The 17,965-nt window shown below is 40.1% G+C and overlaps 1 protein-coding gene across 1 annotated transcript; it reads right to left on the reverse strand.

The window, feature by feature from the left end:
• Positions 1–452: 452 nt before the first annotated feature.
• Positions 453–17,842, reverse strand: mrrf (mitochondrial ribosome recycling factor). Its single transcript, XM_075455897.1, has 7 exons — positions 17,764–17,842; positions 14,289–14,468; positions 13,990–14,142; positions 8,565–8,683; positions 3,639–3,730; positions 1,540–1,699; positions 453–1,261 (listed from the first exon to the last, which is right to left on the reverse strand). The coding sequence occupies exons 2-7, from the start codon at positions 14,464–14,466 to the stop codon at positions 1,184–1,186; spliced, it is 780 nt and encodes a 259-aa protein (XP_075312012.1). The 5' UTR covers positions 14,467–14,468; positions 17,764–17,842; the 3' UTR covers positions 453–1,183.
• Positions 17,843–17,965: the final 123 nt, after the last annotated feature.

The following is a 17,965-nucleotide window of genomic DNA, read 5'->3' on the forward strand; positions in this document are numbered from 1 at the left end:
GTGGGCTGCCTGCTACCAGTAGCGGAAGGAGCAAAACAAATCACAGTAAAGATGATGACACCAACCACATAACGGTGCAGAAAGCCTCTAGCTGGTGTAAACAGCGCATAGATGAAAGCGAAGCCGTGTGTGTGTGTGTCGCTGGATACTGCAGGATACTACGCGTTCAAACAATTCTTGTTATTGACTTGTTCAACAAGTAATCGCACCGCGATTCCGAATGGCAGCTGTAAATGTGCAGCTATTTAAAGACAAAGGCCAAGTGCACACCATTAAAAGCCTCTTTTCCTAATGGACAATTGTGGTGCCAGCAGTCAGGGCCCAGAGGTCCGTGTACAGGAAAAGTCCATTATCACTCCACCTAATGGAGGAGGGGGCGACTTCAAACCAAAAGTGGAGAAAATGAAAAGAAAACAAAAGAGAACAAGATGACGCACATGCTTCAAAGCAGTGTTTCTTTAATGGGGTCCATCAATAATGTTGCTTTCCTGACTTTATTGTGTTTAAAATAGAGTAGTCATGTTATCAATCCTAGACATGGACAGAAATTAAAGGCCTTTTGACTCATGCACATTTTTTAACAGACTTGGAATCAATGTGAAACAAATGTTTGGCAACATGCTAATGGTATCTGTTCAGTCGACTCCTACATCTCTGGAACAAACTCTCTCTCGCTCTTGTCACCAAGAAAAACCCGCAGCCAGTTTACATTCGAACGGGTGCGCTTGCTTTGTATAAACAGACAGCCCATGTGGCAAGGGGTTTGATTAGGAGGAGGCCCACAAATCCCATTAAAAGTCCATTCTTCCCTTTGCTCAGTGTTTGTTTGAAGACGAGAAAAAGTAACAAGGGAGAAGGGAGGTGACAGGCAGTCTGTCGCTGTCATTTCCGTGCCAATTTCTGTTTATGCACTCATGCAGCTGGACTTAGGTATCTCAAAGCAGCGACAAGCACCAACAATGTGGTCAGGAACAAAAGCCCAGTTTCTGCCTGGAGAACCAAACAGTGTGCTCCAAGACTGAGATGTCTTTCTGTGTGTGATTCACAAACTAACTCTTTGACATGATGCAGTCACTGTCCATTATCAACATGTTAAAAGACATGTTGCTGCGGTTGTGTGTGTCCTCTAACCATTGCTGAAAATCAGACTGGAGACCTGCTTGTTTTTTTCTCGCCACTGCTGTTAACCTAACAACTCCTTGGTTTTGACTGTGAGCTGTTTGTCGATGTCTGCAGCAAGGTTGTCTGCCATCTGTTGAATCTTTGAGAAAAAAAAAAAAGAAAGGGAAAGAGACGAGTATTAAAAAAAAACAAAAAAACAAAAAACACATTTTGGTCACCACTCAACTGTCTTATTTTTGTTTAATAGAAAAAAAGCTACAAAGTGACTAAAAGGGTGCTAATGAGAAGATCTCATTTTGATTTCTTGTGCATGTAGAAATCAATCTCAAGTTTCTTTAAAACTTCCTTTCTTCAATCTATCAATTAAGCAGCTTTATAGAGCTTGCTGAATGCCCCTCCGCTTCTCTGGTCTCCTACCTGTTTTTCCAGGAGCCGTATTGTGTCCTCAGAGTGTCCCTCCTTTGCCTTTTTCACCTGTGTGACAGCATTGGAGCGCACCCTCCTCAGTGAGTCTTTAGCCTTGTTGCTGAACTGCTTGGCCAGCTTGGCAAGGTTTTCTCTGTGTTCCCGTGTCACTCTGCAGGGAAAAGAGGATGTCAGAACAGAAAGAAAACCAGAGTGTCAGATGACTAGGAAGAATCCCTGGGAGTTAGATGAGTGGCTTAAACTATGGAAAGCTCCATAAAGAAAAGCTGCCCTTCTATTTTGAGTACACCTGTTCTCCCCGTCAGTTTGTTTCCATCGTTTTTGAGATCCACAGGCTCACAAGGTGATTTAAATATTCTGTGACAGCTTCAACCATGACTTCAAGTACAAAGGGGAACAAAACACCAACCAAACGAATGTAATCATGCTGTCTGCTGCTTTGTCTCATGTGAAATCAACCATCCGTATTTCCATCCTCTATAAGCTTCTTATTTTGTTCAGGGTGGCAGGGGTTGAAGTGGGGCAAAGGCAGGGTGCACTCTGGATGAGACAGACAACATTTGAGCTCATACCTGTGTGCAATTTAAAATCACAAATGAACTAAACATACATGTTTTTTTTTTTTTAACTGTGGGATGAAACTGGAGGGCCTGGAGAAAACCCACACAGAGAGAACACGGAAGCTACACAGAGAGACACCAGCTGAGATACCAAGTGGGACACCTTCGTGTTGTGAGGTGACGGAGGTAACCAGTGCACCACCTTGCCAGACTTCATTCAGCCCATAGAGCCGTTCTTAATTTTGTCAATGGTGATTTTTTTTTTAAAAAGCATCCTCAGTCATCTGCACACTCTCTATATTAGCTTTGCTCATCTGAAATGACAACTTTGAGTTTTAGCTACTGGTGATGTTTATTCCGAATATCAATGGAACAACTTTTCGGAATTATTCATATAGAGTATTTGAATCTAAAAGTAAATTTAAATCAGAAACGCATAAATGTACAAACAAAGTGACGTCCTCACTTGTGCAAATGGGAATGCTAACTGCTTGTTTTAAAGGATTAGATTCCTTTTAGGTCCGACTCATGGCATCAAACAACAAGCACTTACCGAGGACATAAACCAGCAAGCTTGCATTCACTTTGCATTTGTTAATCAATCAGAAAAGTCCTTCTTTCAATTTCACTCTCCCTTTTTGCTCTTAATTGGCTTTTTTGCCTTGTTTTTGCTGTGGGGACTATTTGCAAACAATCCAAGAGCAGCGTCTATTTACTGCAAACAATACGGTCTAATTACCGATTCCAAAGCCAATCAAGGAGCGCCTTCTCTTTGGAAATGCAAATGGCTGCTTGGAGCGTGCCGAGACTGATTGCAGAGGGAAAGCAGTCTGACTCTTGTGTCCCTCCTCTGCCAGACTAACACCTGCTGCTCCACTCGCACAATCATACATGCACGTAGACTCATATGCACGCTACGTATATGTAAAAAAAACCTACAAAAAACACATTTTTTTCATGCACGCGGAGCTGCATGTTGAGTGAGTGACGGATCGTTTTGTGTGAAGATTTTGATTTGGCCGAGGAGAGAAGGGACGGGGTGGGAGAGGTGAAGCCAGAATGGAGAAAGAGAGACTGACCCCACCCTCACATCAACACACTGAGGGTCTCTATACTTCTACAAGAAAAAGTCAATAAACCTGTCAGCTACAGCAAAGCGCACGGAGACCGGTGGATGTATTAGTGGGGTGAACCACAAAAGCATCGGTGAGACATTTAGCTATGGTCATTTACATAACAGGCAGATTATTTTATCAGTTTATTAGTTACAACACAACTGTGCACTTTGTAAAAATAACTGAAAAGAAGTCTTTCAAAGTATTTCAATGTGAGACAACGGGCTCAACAGATCATTAAGTCCACTCTGGTCTGGCAGAAGTTAATTTTCGAGTTAAAATGAGTGAGAAAAACAGAGTAAAGGCAGAAGGAAAATAAAAGTGAAAGGAGACAGATGGTAAAGAAGGAAAGTGCTAAACGGGGGGGAAAGCATTTCTGGCCTTAGGCGTATTTGTGTGTCAGAAAGGGACTCACTTGGGAACAGGCACCTTGATGATCGTCCCGTCCACCTCTGGGTTTAGGTTCATGCTACTCTCTCTGAGGGCACGGGTGGCTGCTGCTGTGGCCTGGGGGCAAACACACACACACACAAATACAATTTGAGCACTGGTGTGAATGGAAAAGCAGGGCCACAACTGCAGGTAGTGGCTTAGCTCCAGCTGGCAATCATTAAGGTGTTGTATGTGTGTGTGAGCATGTGTCAGGGGAATCCCACGCAGCGTGGAAGTGCCTTGGGCCACTGTCGGTGCTCAGCCTCCTGGGACGGGACTGAGAGGTTGCAGGGCAGAGCTTTGACCTCTGACAACTCCACAGAGGAGTCTGCCTCTGCTCGTATTTGATACATGGACACACAAATGTGCTTTGTGTTTAATTATTAGGATGGTGAACGATAATCATATTGAAGATATAAGTTTTGAACCATATCAATAAATGCGCATATAAACATTTATTCACTTTAATTAAGAGTTCTCATGCATTGTGGCCAAATTTCACTTAAGGCCATCTTAGGACAACACATCCCTTTTCAAAAATTCAGGTTAAACATGCTGAAAGGTGCAAGTAAGAAATGCTTTTCAAACTGGCAAAATATTGAAATAGCTGAGAGGAGCCTGAAAGGAGGCCTTTCATGATAACTGTGATCACTGTGAAATGTAAAATCAGGTTCAAGTGATTTTTGGGGAATGATTTAATTTCAGTTGACATTTTGTCTTCATGGCAGCTGTGACAATGCGGATCGTAAAGTGTTATTGTCATTTACATATAGTTAGAATTGTTATCATCGCTCATTTTGATTGCAACTCATTTTCATGAAATAAAAAGACCATAATACTGTTGAAATACCATTATTGTCATTCCTCAACATGTATTGTATTGTATTTTTTGTTGTTGTTATTTTCTATAAATACTGTGATCAGAAATTCTTCTGGCCACAATTATTCCTGTTGTGAAATAGAAGATTTGTGTTTAAAAAAAAAAAGAAGCAGCGAAGACCACATTTTGCAAAAATAAAATCCAACTTCCACCAAATTAACTTTTTAAAACTTTTATTTGTTATTAACCATCATCTTCAGGAAAGAACGTGTCGAAGCCTCAGCTCTCTTTGATGAAATAATAAATACTTCAGCAGCGCACGCATTAACAGATGTAGCTCATTTATAAATTACTTTATAGCCTTTAACTCTGACATCTCTGGAGTACAAACTCTTACCTCTATGCTGACTTCTTAGAAGGTAAATAACTAGTCGTGTGTCAGCCTGGATGATTTGTCTGTCTGGCACTGCCTAATGAAAAATGTGTTTGTTGAAACCATGCCCAGCAATCAAACATGTAGAAAAAAAACTTCCTTTTTCCTCTGCTGTGGATCAAAATATCTCCTTGAAAACAAACATTTCTCGTGACATGATCTGTAACACCAATCCAAAACAAAAAAAAAAGGAAAATAATCAAAGGGTGATGACAAAATTAGTATCAAGTGTTTAGTAAGAAGACAAGTGTGGACACTGACTGAGGAGGCAGCTGCGCAAAGCAACGGATCAGAACAAAAAGATGTTGATTAGAGATTTGGAGAACTGCTTGTCCACACTCAGACGGTCCTTAATGATATTAAATCAACTACTTTGGTGCGTTTGTGAACTTTTAATTAAAAAGTAACATTTATTGCAAGAAGGTGATTAAGCAGGCAGAGAGGAGGACTGCTTGAAACCCCAGTTCTAAATGTTAAAGCACGACCACTGCGGTGGTTAAAGCAGCATTCACGTGCGTGAAACTTTACATTATCCACAATACACAACGCAATCTTTTAGCACAGTAAAGCAGTGCACACGGACGGAGGAGAGTGGATTGAATCCTTTGATTTACTTAAAAAGAGTCAAACTTTTCAACTGCATGACAATTCCTTCAGCTGAGCTTTATAAAGTGCAAAAAGTGTAATACAAGAAAGAGAAGCCATAAAACTTCCTGCTCTTTTATTTATTCATTTATTTTTTCACCCCTCACTCCTCAGCTCTCCTTTCTTGACAGCTCCTTATGGCCCTTTCCACTGGCAGGGAAAAAATGGCAGCAAGATTAAAGGAATTTATTTGTGAGCATGAAATTAATTCATGAGGTCTCTTTTCCTTTGTTAAGATCATCCGGAAAGCAGGCCTCCAGTTGCTCTCTTTGAGTGTGGGTGATAGATTCAGCCCATACCTATGTTTGATTGTTCTCCGCATCAAATTCATCACCGTTTCCTCTCTCAGACGACCACTGCGGTGGTTACAAAAACCCGAGCGGAATTCTTCTGAAAAAGCCGGGCAGGTTCTGGTTAATATGTTGGAGAGGAAGAGAAATTACACTGAAGTTTCACATCAAACGCTCACGGCCCGGTTCAAAGCGGACTGGCGAGCAGAGAGGAATGTGCGTGAGAGTCTGCGTGCGCGCGCGTGTGTTTAAAGACAATTCGCGAGCACAGAATTTAGATGCTGAAATGAGAACATGCAAACACTTATTTCAAATCACACACACACGAACACCAAATTGCCCCCGGATTTAAATGTGGTTGTAGATGTTGTTATTCCATCGTGTCTTCACAGGCTGCTCCTAATGAATGAATAGAAAAAACAATAGTAGAGACTCTGCAGTGCCTGGTAATGGATAGGCATCATTATAGGCCTATTAGCCGTGGGTACTGAGGACACCTCTGTGTGGGACAGAGCCAGCGCGGGACCTGAAGTGTGTGTCTTTTGGTGCGTGTGTGGTCTGTGGTTGCTGGAGAGGAGAGAAAAAAAAAAAAAAAACTTGCCGGAAAACCGTTTAGCCAGATTCATATAGAAAACTGGATTTCAAGATTTTGAGTGTTGATAGATACAAGGAATTGAATGCTGTTTTATGTTTTTACGACGCGGTTTCACCTGGAGAACAAACAAGTGAAACCACCGCCGATAAGAAAGTAGAAGGGACAGGAAGGTATTCTGAGAGAACTGTTCGTTTGACAGGCCGTCTTTACAAAGAACAAAAAGCCTTCAGATATCATCTGTGCTCATAAAATCTGGTTAATGTCTATAAATTCCTCACAAACTCCAGCTGTGGCGACACGTCTTATAGTATCACGAAAATAAGCAGGAGCACATTTTAGGATATTTTTGCTGCAAACTCACGCGCTGAAGTGGAATAAACATTTAATCAGGAGCACTGATCAGAAACCTGTTTTTTTTTTTTCTTTTTTTTTAAATTCTCAATAATCACTGAGCAACAAAAACACAAGATTTTAGATGATAACATTTTGATAAGGATGTGTTTTGTGACATGTATTTTTTGGTTGCTTTTTCTTGTTTTCTAAAATCTTTCTGGTTTGAAGAGTCGTGTCATTCAGATTTTGGTTTCGGTGTGTCAGTTTTCGTCCTGTCTTGTCATGGCTTGCACCTCAGGAGTAACAAAAAAGCAGCAGGTCTCTGCGGGACCTGCTATTAACGCTATTAAAGGCGAGGTGGCATCATCCGTTATTTTTTCTGAACTTTTCCTCTGAACTGGGCTCAGCTTGTAAATACATGTCACTTCCTGTTTCCTTATCTTAGATTTTTATCCTAAATTCATGGACAAGTGTTGACACTTTTAAGCATTTCTAAAACGACCACACAAACTGTCTAACCTTAATAAAACAGGATTCATGATATAGTATTATTTCAGGGATGTAAACATCAGTATGCATTCCACTATATCAGTATATCTGTCGAGATCAGTGAATGGCAGTGGCTAATATTTATCTGGCATGTCCTGGTTGAGATGCATTGACTTTGGGCTGAAATTGAGAAGATATATTTACTTTCAATATGTTTTTTTAATATTTTTTGTTTAATTAAATTGACACCGTTGTGTGAAATGTTATGAAAATAAAGGTTTTCGATACATTTGTATCAAAGGATTCGTGCTCATTCAAAGAAAGTATGATCAAGGGCTGAAATACTTGAAAACCGTTCATCTTTAAAAGCATATTTCATTGTTTCCCATTAAAGGGGAAAATACATGACTCGGAGATTGACAAAATTACCAACAACATTTGTATTGGTATCGGCCCAGAATTCCCCCAATTGGTTCATCCCAAGGTTATTTGTGTAGTAGCTTCTTGCTCTTTTTGATAAACTGTAAATGATCAATTTGCATGACATCAAGATTGAGGATTTTGCACACGGTAATATGAGCATTCTAACAAGTGTTTTTTTTCTACAGTGTGTAGTACAAAATAAAAAACTTGAACTTTGCAAACAGCTGCAGATGGAAAGTGGAGCAGATATGAGATTGTGAGATCAATACACAGTGGAAAAAAATCACTCGTGACATCAAAGACAGAGAAGAAAGTCGATATATCATATATGATTTCATAATGGTGCGTAAAATTCCTCTCCAAAGAAAAAAAAAAAGAAAAAAAAAAAAAGGTTTCAGAATTTCCAGACTACCAGAAAGTCCGGCCACCTCTGCGCCCTTGAACAAAATCTGGGAGGGGGAGAAAAAAGAAAAAAAATAATCCATTTCTTCCTAACCTAGGGGTAAAATGAGGTCATTTCCTATCTGTGACAACTCACACACAGACATAACCACACTGCAGTGCACACATACACGTCGCTGCTATCTTTCACCCCGAGAACAAAGGGCTCCTTGAGTGATCAATCAATTAGCATCTGAGACGCAGGGCAGAAAGAGCGGCAGGTCAGGTTTCATTTACAGAGTGATGTGGGATTCCAGTTCTGGTCTGGCTCACTTTTCCTTCTGCGAGCACCATCTATCTGTCTGCGCTTTGGATTATTTTTACAAAGCTTAGTTATTCCGGCTTGTCCATGTGAGACAAACAGATACCAGTAGGAAGAAACTATGCTGGTGTGTGCCTTCGCGTTTGACTCTGTGTGTGAGGGTATGTGATCATCTTACTTCAGGGAAGCTGCTCATGTTGACCATAATGAGCTGAGGTGACTTCATGGCGATCTGACCCAGCTGGTTGAGGGGGAACTTCCCATCTTGAGTCGTCACCACAATGTGATCCAGAACCCCTAAACAAACACAGATCAGTGGACGGCTTACTCTCTTTATTTACCTTCGCAGACATTTGAGGCATTGTTTTGGTCTTGCCAGGTGCAGGGTAGGCAAAGGCTGCGTTTCATCATATTTTATTCAATATTTGTGGATTCAAGTATAATATTTTTTTTTTTGTCTTCTGCGTCTTATTACCATTACCTTTCATAGTGAACTGCAAAATTTCAACTGCTAACTTACTTTTTCAACCATGTATTTATCATTGTGCTGTCTGTTTCGCATTTAGAAGTTACATGTTAATTATTATTGTGGTCTCATATTCTAAGTATTAATCCAGGTATTGGGGTCCTAATGAATATGGTTGGCTTTCTGCTTTGATAGTACCGTCTCCATAAAGAAATGGGACGAATGAAAACGCAGTCAATCATTTACTCACTCATACTAACAAACAGACGGACAGAGGAATGTGCAGCAGAAGCCACAAATTACACATGTTATGAAAAAAAAAAAAGGTTAGACCACTGTCAGACTGTTAAAAGTTTCCATGATCTATTGTCTCTTTTCACCATCAACAGTGAGAGAAACAAAGGTTAGTTTGCCAAAACAAGCTAACTTCTGACCCTCCCTCTCCTCTTCTCTTCTTTTCCTCCCTTGCTCCATCCATCCATCCCTCTCCTCTCCTCCATCTGGCTAACCTCAGACGCAGTTGTTTCCTTCTTCTCCACCTCTGCCTTACATCACTCCCTCCCTTCTTTCCCCCCGTAGGGACTTTGCTGGTGCTCTGTGTGGAAAAGCGAGGTGAAGGGGAGGTGAGCCAGTGGTGTAATTTACTCTAAAAGATCAATTCATCATGTGATTTCGAGGGCAAAATAAAAGACGTATCAATCAGAGATTTAATGCAGATGCAAGATATTAGAAATAAAAGGCTGGCATGATGCGATTACATGGATACCAGCTGCATTACACTGCTTACCTGCCTGCCAATTATACCGTCTCCCCCCGTTGAACTCACATGGCCATTTACCTGCGGTCCATCCAAGGCCTTACTCGTTACCCTCTGCCTGTCTGTCTTTGTTACCTGTGCATCAACACATCTGCAAGAACTTTAAGACAGTTATTTCTTTGACTAAAGGATGGATGGTGAGGAGGCAGCACAGAGCGGTTGAAAGATGCAGACGAAGAAAGGAATAATCCGTCAAATATCAGAAATTTGGCAAGTTTTTTCTTTGCAAGTGCTGTTACAATTGTTTTGAACAGATGTTGAATTACAGCTACTGTCAGAACACATTTTTAATTTTTACACTACATCTGGTTGATGAGTTGATGGGGACACCGACTTTAAAGTGACATGGAGGCCTATGTTCAGTGGCAGTTCCTCTTTTCTTCGTCTTGTTTTCTGATACAGAGACAAGGTTTGAATGGCTTTGAAATCATTGCAAAATGCTTGTTTTGATACGACAGTTTTGACTGTTTTGATAGAGTTCACACATAAAGCACATTCATAAAACATGCTTGAACCAATGCTGACGTTTTCAAAGCTCTTAAAGATATATATATAAAAAAGAACTGTTAGAGGTAGAGGGTAGGATTTTATTTAATGATGGAATCAGAACTCTGATGGAATGTTTCGAATTTTGCAGGCCTGTATTTTGTATGTTTTTTTAAAGAAATGGAAATTAGAAGGTGGATCCATCATTTTTCTCTCGACTTGACATGAAAAAAAAAAAAGAGAGATATTTATCAATCAATTGATACTCAATTTCTTTACGCCTGTTTTACAAAGCCAGAATGTTTAATGTTTGTTTTTATTTTTCTGACAATTAAAACCGTCGTAAGAACAACGTTCAAGAGTGGCGATTCTAGATTTGTTGCCAGGTGTTGTAGATCAGGCAGGAATTTTGTTTTGTGCTCACCCTCTTCAAAGAGGTGCTCGCATTTCCCAGCGAGTGCCAAAACGTAATCTCATATTTTAGCAACTGGAAAAACGCAGCAGTGCAGCAATCACGACTTCACTCTTCAAATGATTTCATGTTGGTCAACTGTTTCAGTCTCTATAGCCGGCCGTTGTTCCTTCATTAAGGCCATGACACACAGAGCCTTGGGTTGGCTCACATATCTGTATCTACTTTGTCTCCCTTCCTGCACTGGATTATCACATCCTCTTGTGAACACGGATCGAAAATCCTATTAGGCATCTATATGGTGTGTTAAAAGGCTACACAACAAAGGAAGTCTTTCAGAATTGCCGAGACCTTCCCTGTATTACACTTAACTGCTACTCTTTGCTAGACTTTTTATGGCAAAGTTAGGGTTCTATCTGCAAGTCTTCTAACACTGAATGGAGCCCCAGTTGAGTGGTGTGAAGTTGCCCCAGAACCAACAATGTCTTCGCTCGCCTTTGTAAACCGAGTCTATATAAAGAGATTAGAGAGATCGTGTTAATTACTGAGCTTTAAAGGTGACCATGTTTTAACCAGTGCATAGAGGCACACTAGTCGCTTCTCAAGCTGAAAATGTTGACCTTTCAAATATTTGGTTACATGGAAACAGAGCTACTTTCTAAGAGATATTAACCATATGTGAATATAATGAACGCGCCACTTATCCCTCATGCATCCATCTGTCTAACTTCCTCCTATATGTTTGACCATTGATGCACACAAACAAACATACACAAATGTGCACTCGTGGCAATACACATCAGTGCATGCTGTCATTATCACACACACACACTCACACACACACACACACACACACACACACACACACACACACACACTCACAGGTTTAATGAGAGCCAGATGAGAGGTTCATGGAACAAGCACACAGTCTTGCATGAGACACACACACACACACATACGGACAGCTGACGTCATTCCACCATCTCATCTCTGCTGTCAGCTCTAAGTCCTGCTGCCTCCCTGGATTACTGTGCAGCTGGACAGAGGAGAGAGGAATGAAGGGACTGGAGGAGAGCAGTTAGGGTTAGACAGATTGAGGGAAAAGACAGGAGGGATGACAGAATGAAGGGATGGATGCACAAATGATGAAACGGAGAGAGAAGGGTAGAGAGGACTCGAGAGATGGAGGAAGTGAAGCAGGGAACTGTTGACATTAATGCCCAGTGAAAAAATGTTTCCTTGTGGCTCAGTAAGAAATGTTAATTAAAAAGCAAGGAGAAGAAACTGAAAAACGACAGATGAGGATGGGAGAAAACATGGAACTGAGAATTGTTGGAAAAAGAAATGAGGGAGGGTTTGAACACAGAGAATGACTCAAAACTGTTGAGTTATGAATGGAGATAGAAACAAAAATGGTTGAGAATGTAAAAAAATAAGCCAGGACACTGAGGGGTTAATCATTAAAGAAAATTAAAAAAAAAATCTAAACAGATTTTCAGTTTCTGTTGCATTTTGTGTAAAAAAAAAAGAAAGAAAAAGTCTACAAAAAAAGGCCAATCTGAAAGTGCAAGTGAGGAGAAAAAGAACAAATTCAAGACAATCTTAGTTTGAAGTCCGATTCTGGCGGCTGCCTCCTCCTCTGGGAGCTTCCATTACACACCCCATCCCCGACTCCCAGAGCCCTGCTCGTATTTGTTAGAACCCAGAGACAAAAGGTCACGGCCTGGATGTAGTTGGGGAAACATAGGCCGAGGCAAGGTCAAGGTAACGTCACATGGGGATCTCCTCATATTAAGCCTTTGAGCCATTTGTGAGGCGGATGAAAGCACAAGGGACTTTTATTCCAAAGTAAAAATATGTGATCTGCTGTTAAGTCAAAGGTCTCATGAATGAACTAAATGGTACACATGAGTATAAAACTATCCTTTCAGATTTGCACTTCAATACAAACTAAGTCAAGGAATAATTCATGTACGGTCTGTACTGCAAAGATTTGGACAGCATTGTTCTTCAGCTTATGTACTCACATACAATTTAAAAAAATAGTACCACAGTTGAAAAGAGTTGAGACTCTGTAGCTTAGAAATGAAAACCAGAAAACTTCTATCTGTTAACTATTCAATGCATTTGCTTTTAAATGAAAACAGACAACATTTTTTTTGGTTTGTTCATCTCTACAAAGGTTTGGACACTTCAATTATGGAGCCATGCTGCTGTAATACATACAGAAAAAGATCTTCCCTGAATAAGACGTCCTCAGCAGCGTTTATCATTTCCAAAAAGAATCTCCAATTTAAAATGGTCAAAAACAGCAGAGGTTTCTCTTTCTCTTTCTTTCCAGAAGTTTCCCTGAACCAAAGATCGTGTTTTACATGCAGCTCTTCCTGATGGCCCAAATATCCCAGCTAATCAATACAGGTTTAATTAATATTGCCTATATGGGGATTTCTATGGATTCTCTGAATCTTGACACTGGCAAGACATCCAGTGTTCCACCAGGTTTTTTTTTTTTCAGCATTACTTTTTCACTTTTTGTTGACCCTTTTCTTTTTTTGGAGGAACTTGAACCCTTTCAGTTAAGAGGGTTTAAAGTATCTGCAAATCTGGTTTTATTTACATTTTTCACAATTTGTAAACATTTTTTGGAATGAAATGCAACAACTCCTATATTAAAGTGCCATGTCTCAGCTTTCATTTGAGTAATACATCAATTCAAAAAGATCTGTTTCAATACGTAGTGCCCAAACTGATGAAGTTTTAATGTAAATAGATAGTGATACAGAACAAGTCAAACTATATAGCTTTACTTAACATTCTGTTGAAAAGGTTTTGCAGTCAGTTACTGTCTGGACTTTTTTAATCCACAGATATGAGGGAAACTTTGCATCTTTCGTTGGTTTGTCCCCTCACCATGAATAGCTCTTTGGTTGTTTTTGCCTAATGTACAGATTTTTTTCACTCTCTGACATCATGTCCAGAATGGACACAACTCTGGATGCTAGCAAACTACCCACCTTTCATATCTTTCCAAACATCTTTCTAAACGGCATCTCCCTATCAAGTTTGAGTCTGTGAATCAGCACGCAGCTGCGCAGGAATTATTAAGCAGCAAAGCCGTTGCAATTTGGGAATTATTTGTTAATCCATTAAGATCTGAGTCACTCTCTAAACATCAACCGATCCATATGCCACAATAAAAAAAGAAGTCTGGAACTATCCAACTGGCTTTCTGTGTATCTTATGTTTGGTGTAGTAACTTTGCTTTGAACTTAGGAATAATTTGATTCATGCATGCCATGCCTCACTGGTAACTGCTGGATTTTGTACTTAAAACATGGGAGAGACCAAATTAGAGTGACGTAAGGAGAGAAAGGCGGACAGAAAATGTCAGAGGGAGTCCAAGAGAGGCATAAGCTGACTACCTGGTGACGTTCGGATGCTGAGGCTGCGTGTGAAGTCATCTTTGAGCGCATTGAGAACAGTGGTCATGTCATCCTTTACTTCATCCAGACTGATTATGTCTTGCACCAGAGCAGAATTAATATTCACCTTGGCTGACTGGCCCTTTGCCTTGGCTTGGAAGATGAAGAGAGGGGGGGAGAGGAAAAATATTAGATTCATATCTAAGACAAACATCCAGTCAACAAGCTCACACGCACGCCATCTGAGCTGTAGAAGTTCAGCACATATGATCTTCAGAGTTCGTGCATTCCTCACAGACCTTTTGCCTTCTTGGTGGCATAGAGCCTGGCGCATGCAGCAGCAGGGTGGTGGCTGGTGCCAAGGTACACAGGTGGTCCAACAATGACCCTGGAGGAGACCAGGACGGGAGACCTGACATGTCGAACCAGGGACGGACACAGAAGATGTCGGAGCAGGCTCAGATGATTCAAAGCCATAACTGTCAACATGCCAAAAGGGAAATCTAAGTGTAAATTAAACATGTTTTAAAAGAAAGTAAATACATATAATGAACACATTCCAACAGTCACGAATAATAAAGAAATCAGTTCATTTAGCAAAAATGAGGTAATAGCTCCCATCAGCCAGCAGGAGGTAGAACTACATCTTCTTCTAACTTGCACTGTACCAAGAGCTCTTTTTTCCTCTCCAACTATATGAGAATAATTAGTTGCTGCATTTCCTTCGCAGTGTCAGACATTTGACCATCTAAATTACATTCAAATACACATAGTAACTCAAGAGATCGACTTAGGGATGAAAGGTCAGCATTCCCCATTTTTAAGAGCAACCACAAATATCAAGAATAAGCTATGTGGATAAAACCCTACAGCACATGCACATTTCTATCTCCACCCTAACCTGACGATGTAGTACATTTTCAGTACATCACTGAAAAGTAAAGTGAAAAAGAGCCAACAAATGACATTAAACCTCACAGCATATTTATCAAATATCATCCATCTGTTCTTAAAGAATAAACAGTTAATCAATTATTAAATTGCTTCAACTCCATGCTTTTTCTGTTGCTAGGTCAACTTAAGAAAAAAATAAATATATATATATATATATATATATATATATATATATATATATATATATGTTTGGTTTTATTTGGCATATTAAAAGACTTGTCCATCAACGGAAGAGTCTTGGTGGGATGGCCTGTCAAAATGATGATACAACGGGCTGTTTGAGCCGACTGTGATCAGTCTGCATCATCGTTATATTGTTTCCATTAACCTGTGTAAAAACAGTTCAATCAAACTAACTCAAATGTGATATTTCCATCATTGTTTTCTACATCGTTTCACACTGTGTACCAACAATTAACGGTACCAAGTGTTCATCCCAAGGTGCTTAACCTTTAATATTCAACTGACTTTCTTTCAATGAGCGTTTTGTTGACATTGACATCACTACTTAAGTTGCGAGGCCAACGACCACAGAGCTGTTGTGGACACATTTAGCTTGCAAGTCAAATGAAAAAGACGACATTTGTCTGATTTACAGCAAAAAGTTACTAGCAAGCAATTAAATAGTTTATCAAAAGTATTAGTGTGACAGTTAAGGCTGTATTACATACATATAAACAACACGTTTTCCTTGCTACAGGATACTACACGATATAACCATCTCCGTGCTAAGCCCACGCAGTTGTTTGGGCATTCCTGAGCAGGAACTTCCCATTCAAAAACCCAACAGAATGAGGCCATTCCCTGCCTTTCTATGGAAAGAGCCCGCCCCACATTGCAAACAGGCTCTTGACTGTGAACTGTGTCACTGACCCTCAGCGTGCACCCACAAATGAAGACAACTGCCAAGGTATTTGAGCCACACAGACACAAACGCAAACTAAAGTCTGTCTTTCAGTCAGTGACTGACACCCTCTATTGTCTGATGAGTGTTTACAACTATTACCTGTGAGGGGGAACATACCATCTGCTGTTTAAACAATTCATTTACAGACGTGAAGTGAAGATTTTTTTTTTCTAAATATATTGTGTTACAGATTTAAAAAAAAAATCATTTCTGCTTGAAGCCAACACGATGCAAACTAATCCCATCAACTGGCTACTCAAGTCGTTTCTCTGCCCAACCACGAGGATTCACAAACGTTTCCAGTAATTCAAAGAGTTTTGACATTTTTCTTCAGATGTGTAGCTGAACAGTGGAAGCTGGGAATTCAAAAATAGTAATTCACACAAGGATGAGTTGCCCCAATGTGGCAGAAAGCTTGACAGGGGGTTTCACAACAGTAAACCATTTCCATGAACAATCAGAAATCTAAACAGACCAAATAAAAAGCCACATTTCTAAAAAAAAAAAATGTCTGATGTGTCATCTGGACAATTCTAATGGAACTGAACAAAATCTGCTCATTTAATTTAAATCTAATTATATTGACAGGGTTTTTTTTACTGCCAGAAACTGAAGTTTTATGTCAAAAGGTGTGAAAGGGTAACCTTTAAACAGCCCACAGTGTATTATTTGCATACAACTGTGGATAATAAAGTCATCCTCATGTCATTAAAACCACTAAATCTCAGACACAATGCTGAGCTCAGTGTCCTCTCATGTAGCTGCAGCCGTGCCACTAATCCCTGTTGTAACTGAAGAAATGTACCAAATTCAATCATGTTGTGATTGCATAACTTAGGCTAGACTTTAGACCACCGCCTCCAATACAAACCCAGAACAGGTATCCACGGCTGGCAGGTTTCCTGACAAGCTGATATGATACGCCTCACTGTGGCAGAGCAGATAGGCAGAGATGTGGGACTGTGACAGATCTCTTTAAAGAGGAAGTCAAGCAGAAAAAGTGAAGCACAGGTGTTCAGTGGGATACTGTAGACTCATATCCTGTAGATTTCACAGCAGCTGCAGACACACATCTGCTCCTTCCAGTAACAGGAGCCAGCTGGTGAGCCCACATGCTCCCTCTGTTTGTTTCAGCAAATAACACTGCAGAGTATCTGATGATGTCCTGCATGGCTTTGCCTCGTCAAACAAACAGCTCACAATGATGCTGAAACTCTCAAATCTAAACAGCTACAGGGGAGATTTAAAAAAAAAATAGTTCCTAAGCTCCAAAATTACATCCGGAAATTGCTTTATTTATTCATCTATTTGCTTTTGTCCAATTAGAGGTCCAAAACACCATCACAGTTATTTGTCGACACAGCGGCATATCATCCTATCTTCAAAGTATGAGCCAGCACCTCTGTCATTTTTCATTAATAACTCTGCAACTGATTCGTTCAGTATGTCTAAATCAACTTAATAAACTGTTCATTTCAGTGCTCGAAACCTCTCATAAACACTAACTGGACCCCGGGCATTCTTAATGACTGAAACCAAATACATACTGTATACAATTATCATACAGTTAAGTCTTTGCGCATTCATAAATTATTCAGTACTGCAAAGACCACCAAGTTCAAGTCTTTTTTTAAATTGCTGCTTAAGACACACGAAAATTTACATATGTACGTATAATGTATCACTACAAAATATACAAATATCTAGGCTAATTAACTGTTACAACACTGTATGACTAAAGCTGTGTGAAGGTCGACGTGACTGGGGGCGTGCGTGCGACTCTTCCTCGCTTTCTCTTTAAGCCGAGTGCAAAATAAAACACACTTTAAGTAATGCTCAAAAAGGTGCTCGTTAGTTGCATTTAAGACTCGGCCAAACGCAACTGCAAATTACCCGAAAAAAGTCATACTTACTCCAAGACCAGTGTCTTTACAGAAGAACCATGCTAGCTAATCGTGGAAACATTGAAAGTTGACGTGTTTGACGTCATCAACAAGCGCTCACGGTATTTGTTGTCACCAAGGGATTGGCTTGATTTAATTTAAAGGATACACCGAATGAGCGGAGTTAGTTGCTGAAATGGTTAGACATAGGGAGGTAGATCATACGGGAGAC

Source organism: Odontesthes bonariensis, chromosome 22, assembly GCF_027942865.1.
Source record: "Odontesthes bonariensis isolate fOdoBon6 chromosome 22, fOdoBon6.hap1, whole genome shotgun sequence".
NCBI classification, from domain to species: Eukaryota; Metazoa; Chordata; class Actinopteri; order Atheriniformes; family Atherinopsidae; genus Odontesthes; species Odontesthes bonariensis.

Bases quoted from the DNA above. Each gene is read 5' to 3' on its own strand.
- mrrf (XM_075455897.1), bottom strand. From the start codon at position 14,466: ATGGCTTTGAATCATCTGAGCCTGCTCCGACATCTTCTGTGTCCGTCC. The intron at 8,684-13,989 runs GTAGTCAGCTTA...GTGTTTGTTTAG, and splicing joins CAGCATCCGAACGTCACCAG to GGGTTCTGGATCACATTGTG. The intron at 1,262-1,539 runs GTAGGAGACCAG...TTTTTCTCAAAG, and splicing joins TACGGCTCCTGGAAAAACAG to ATTCAACAGATGGCAGACAA.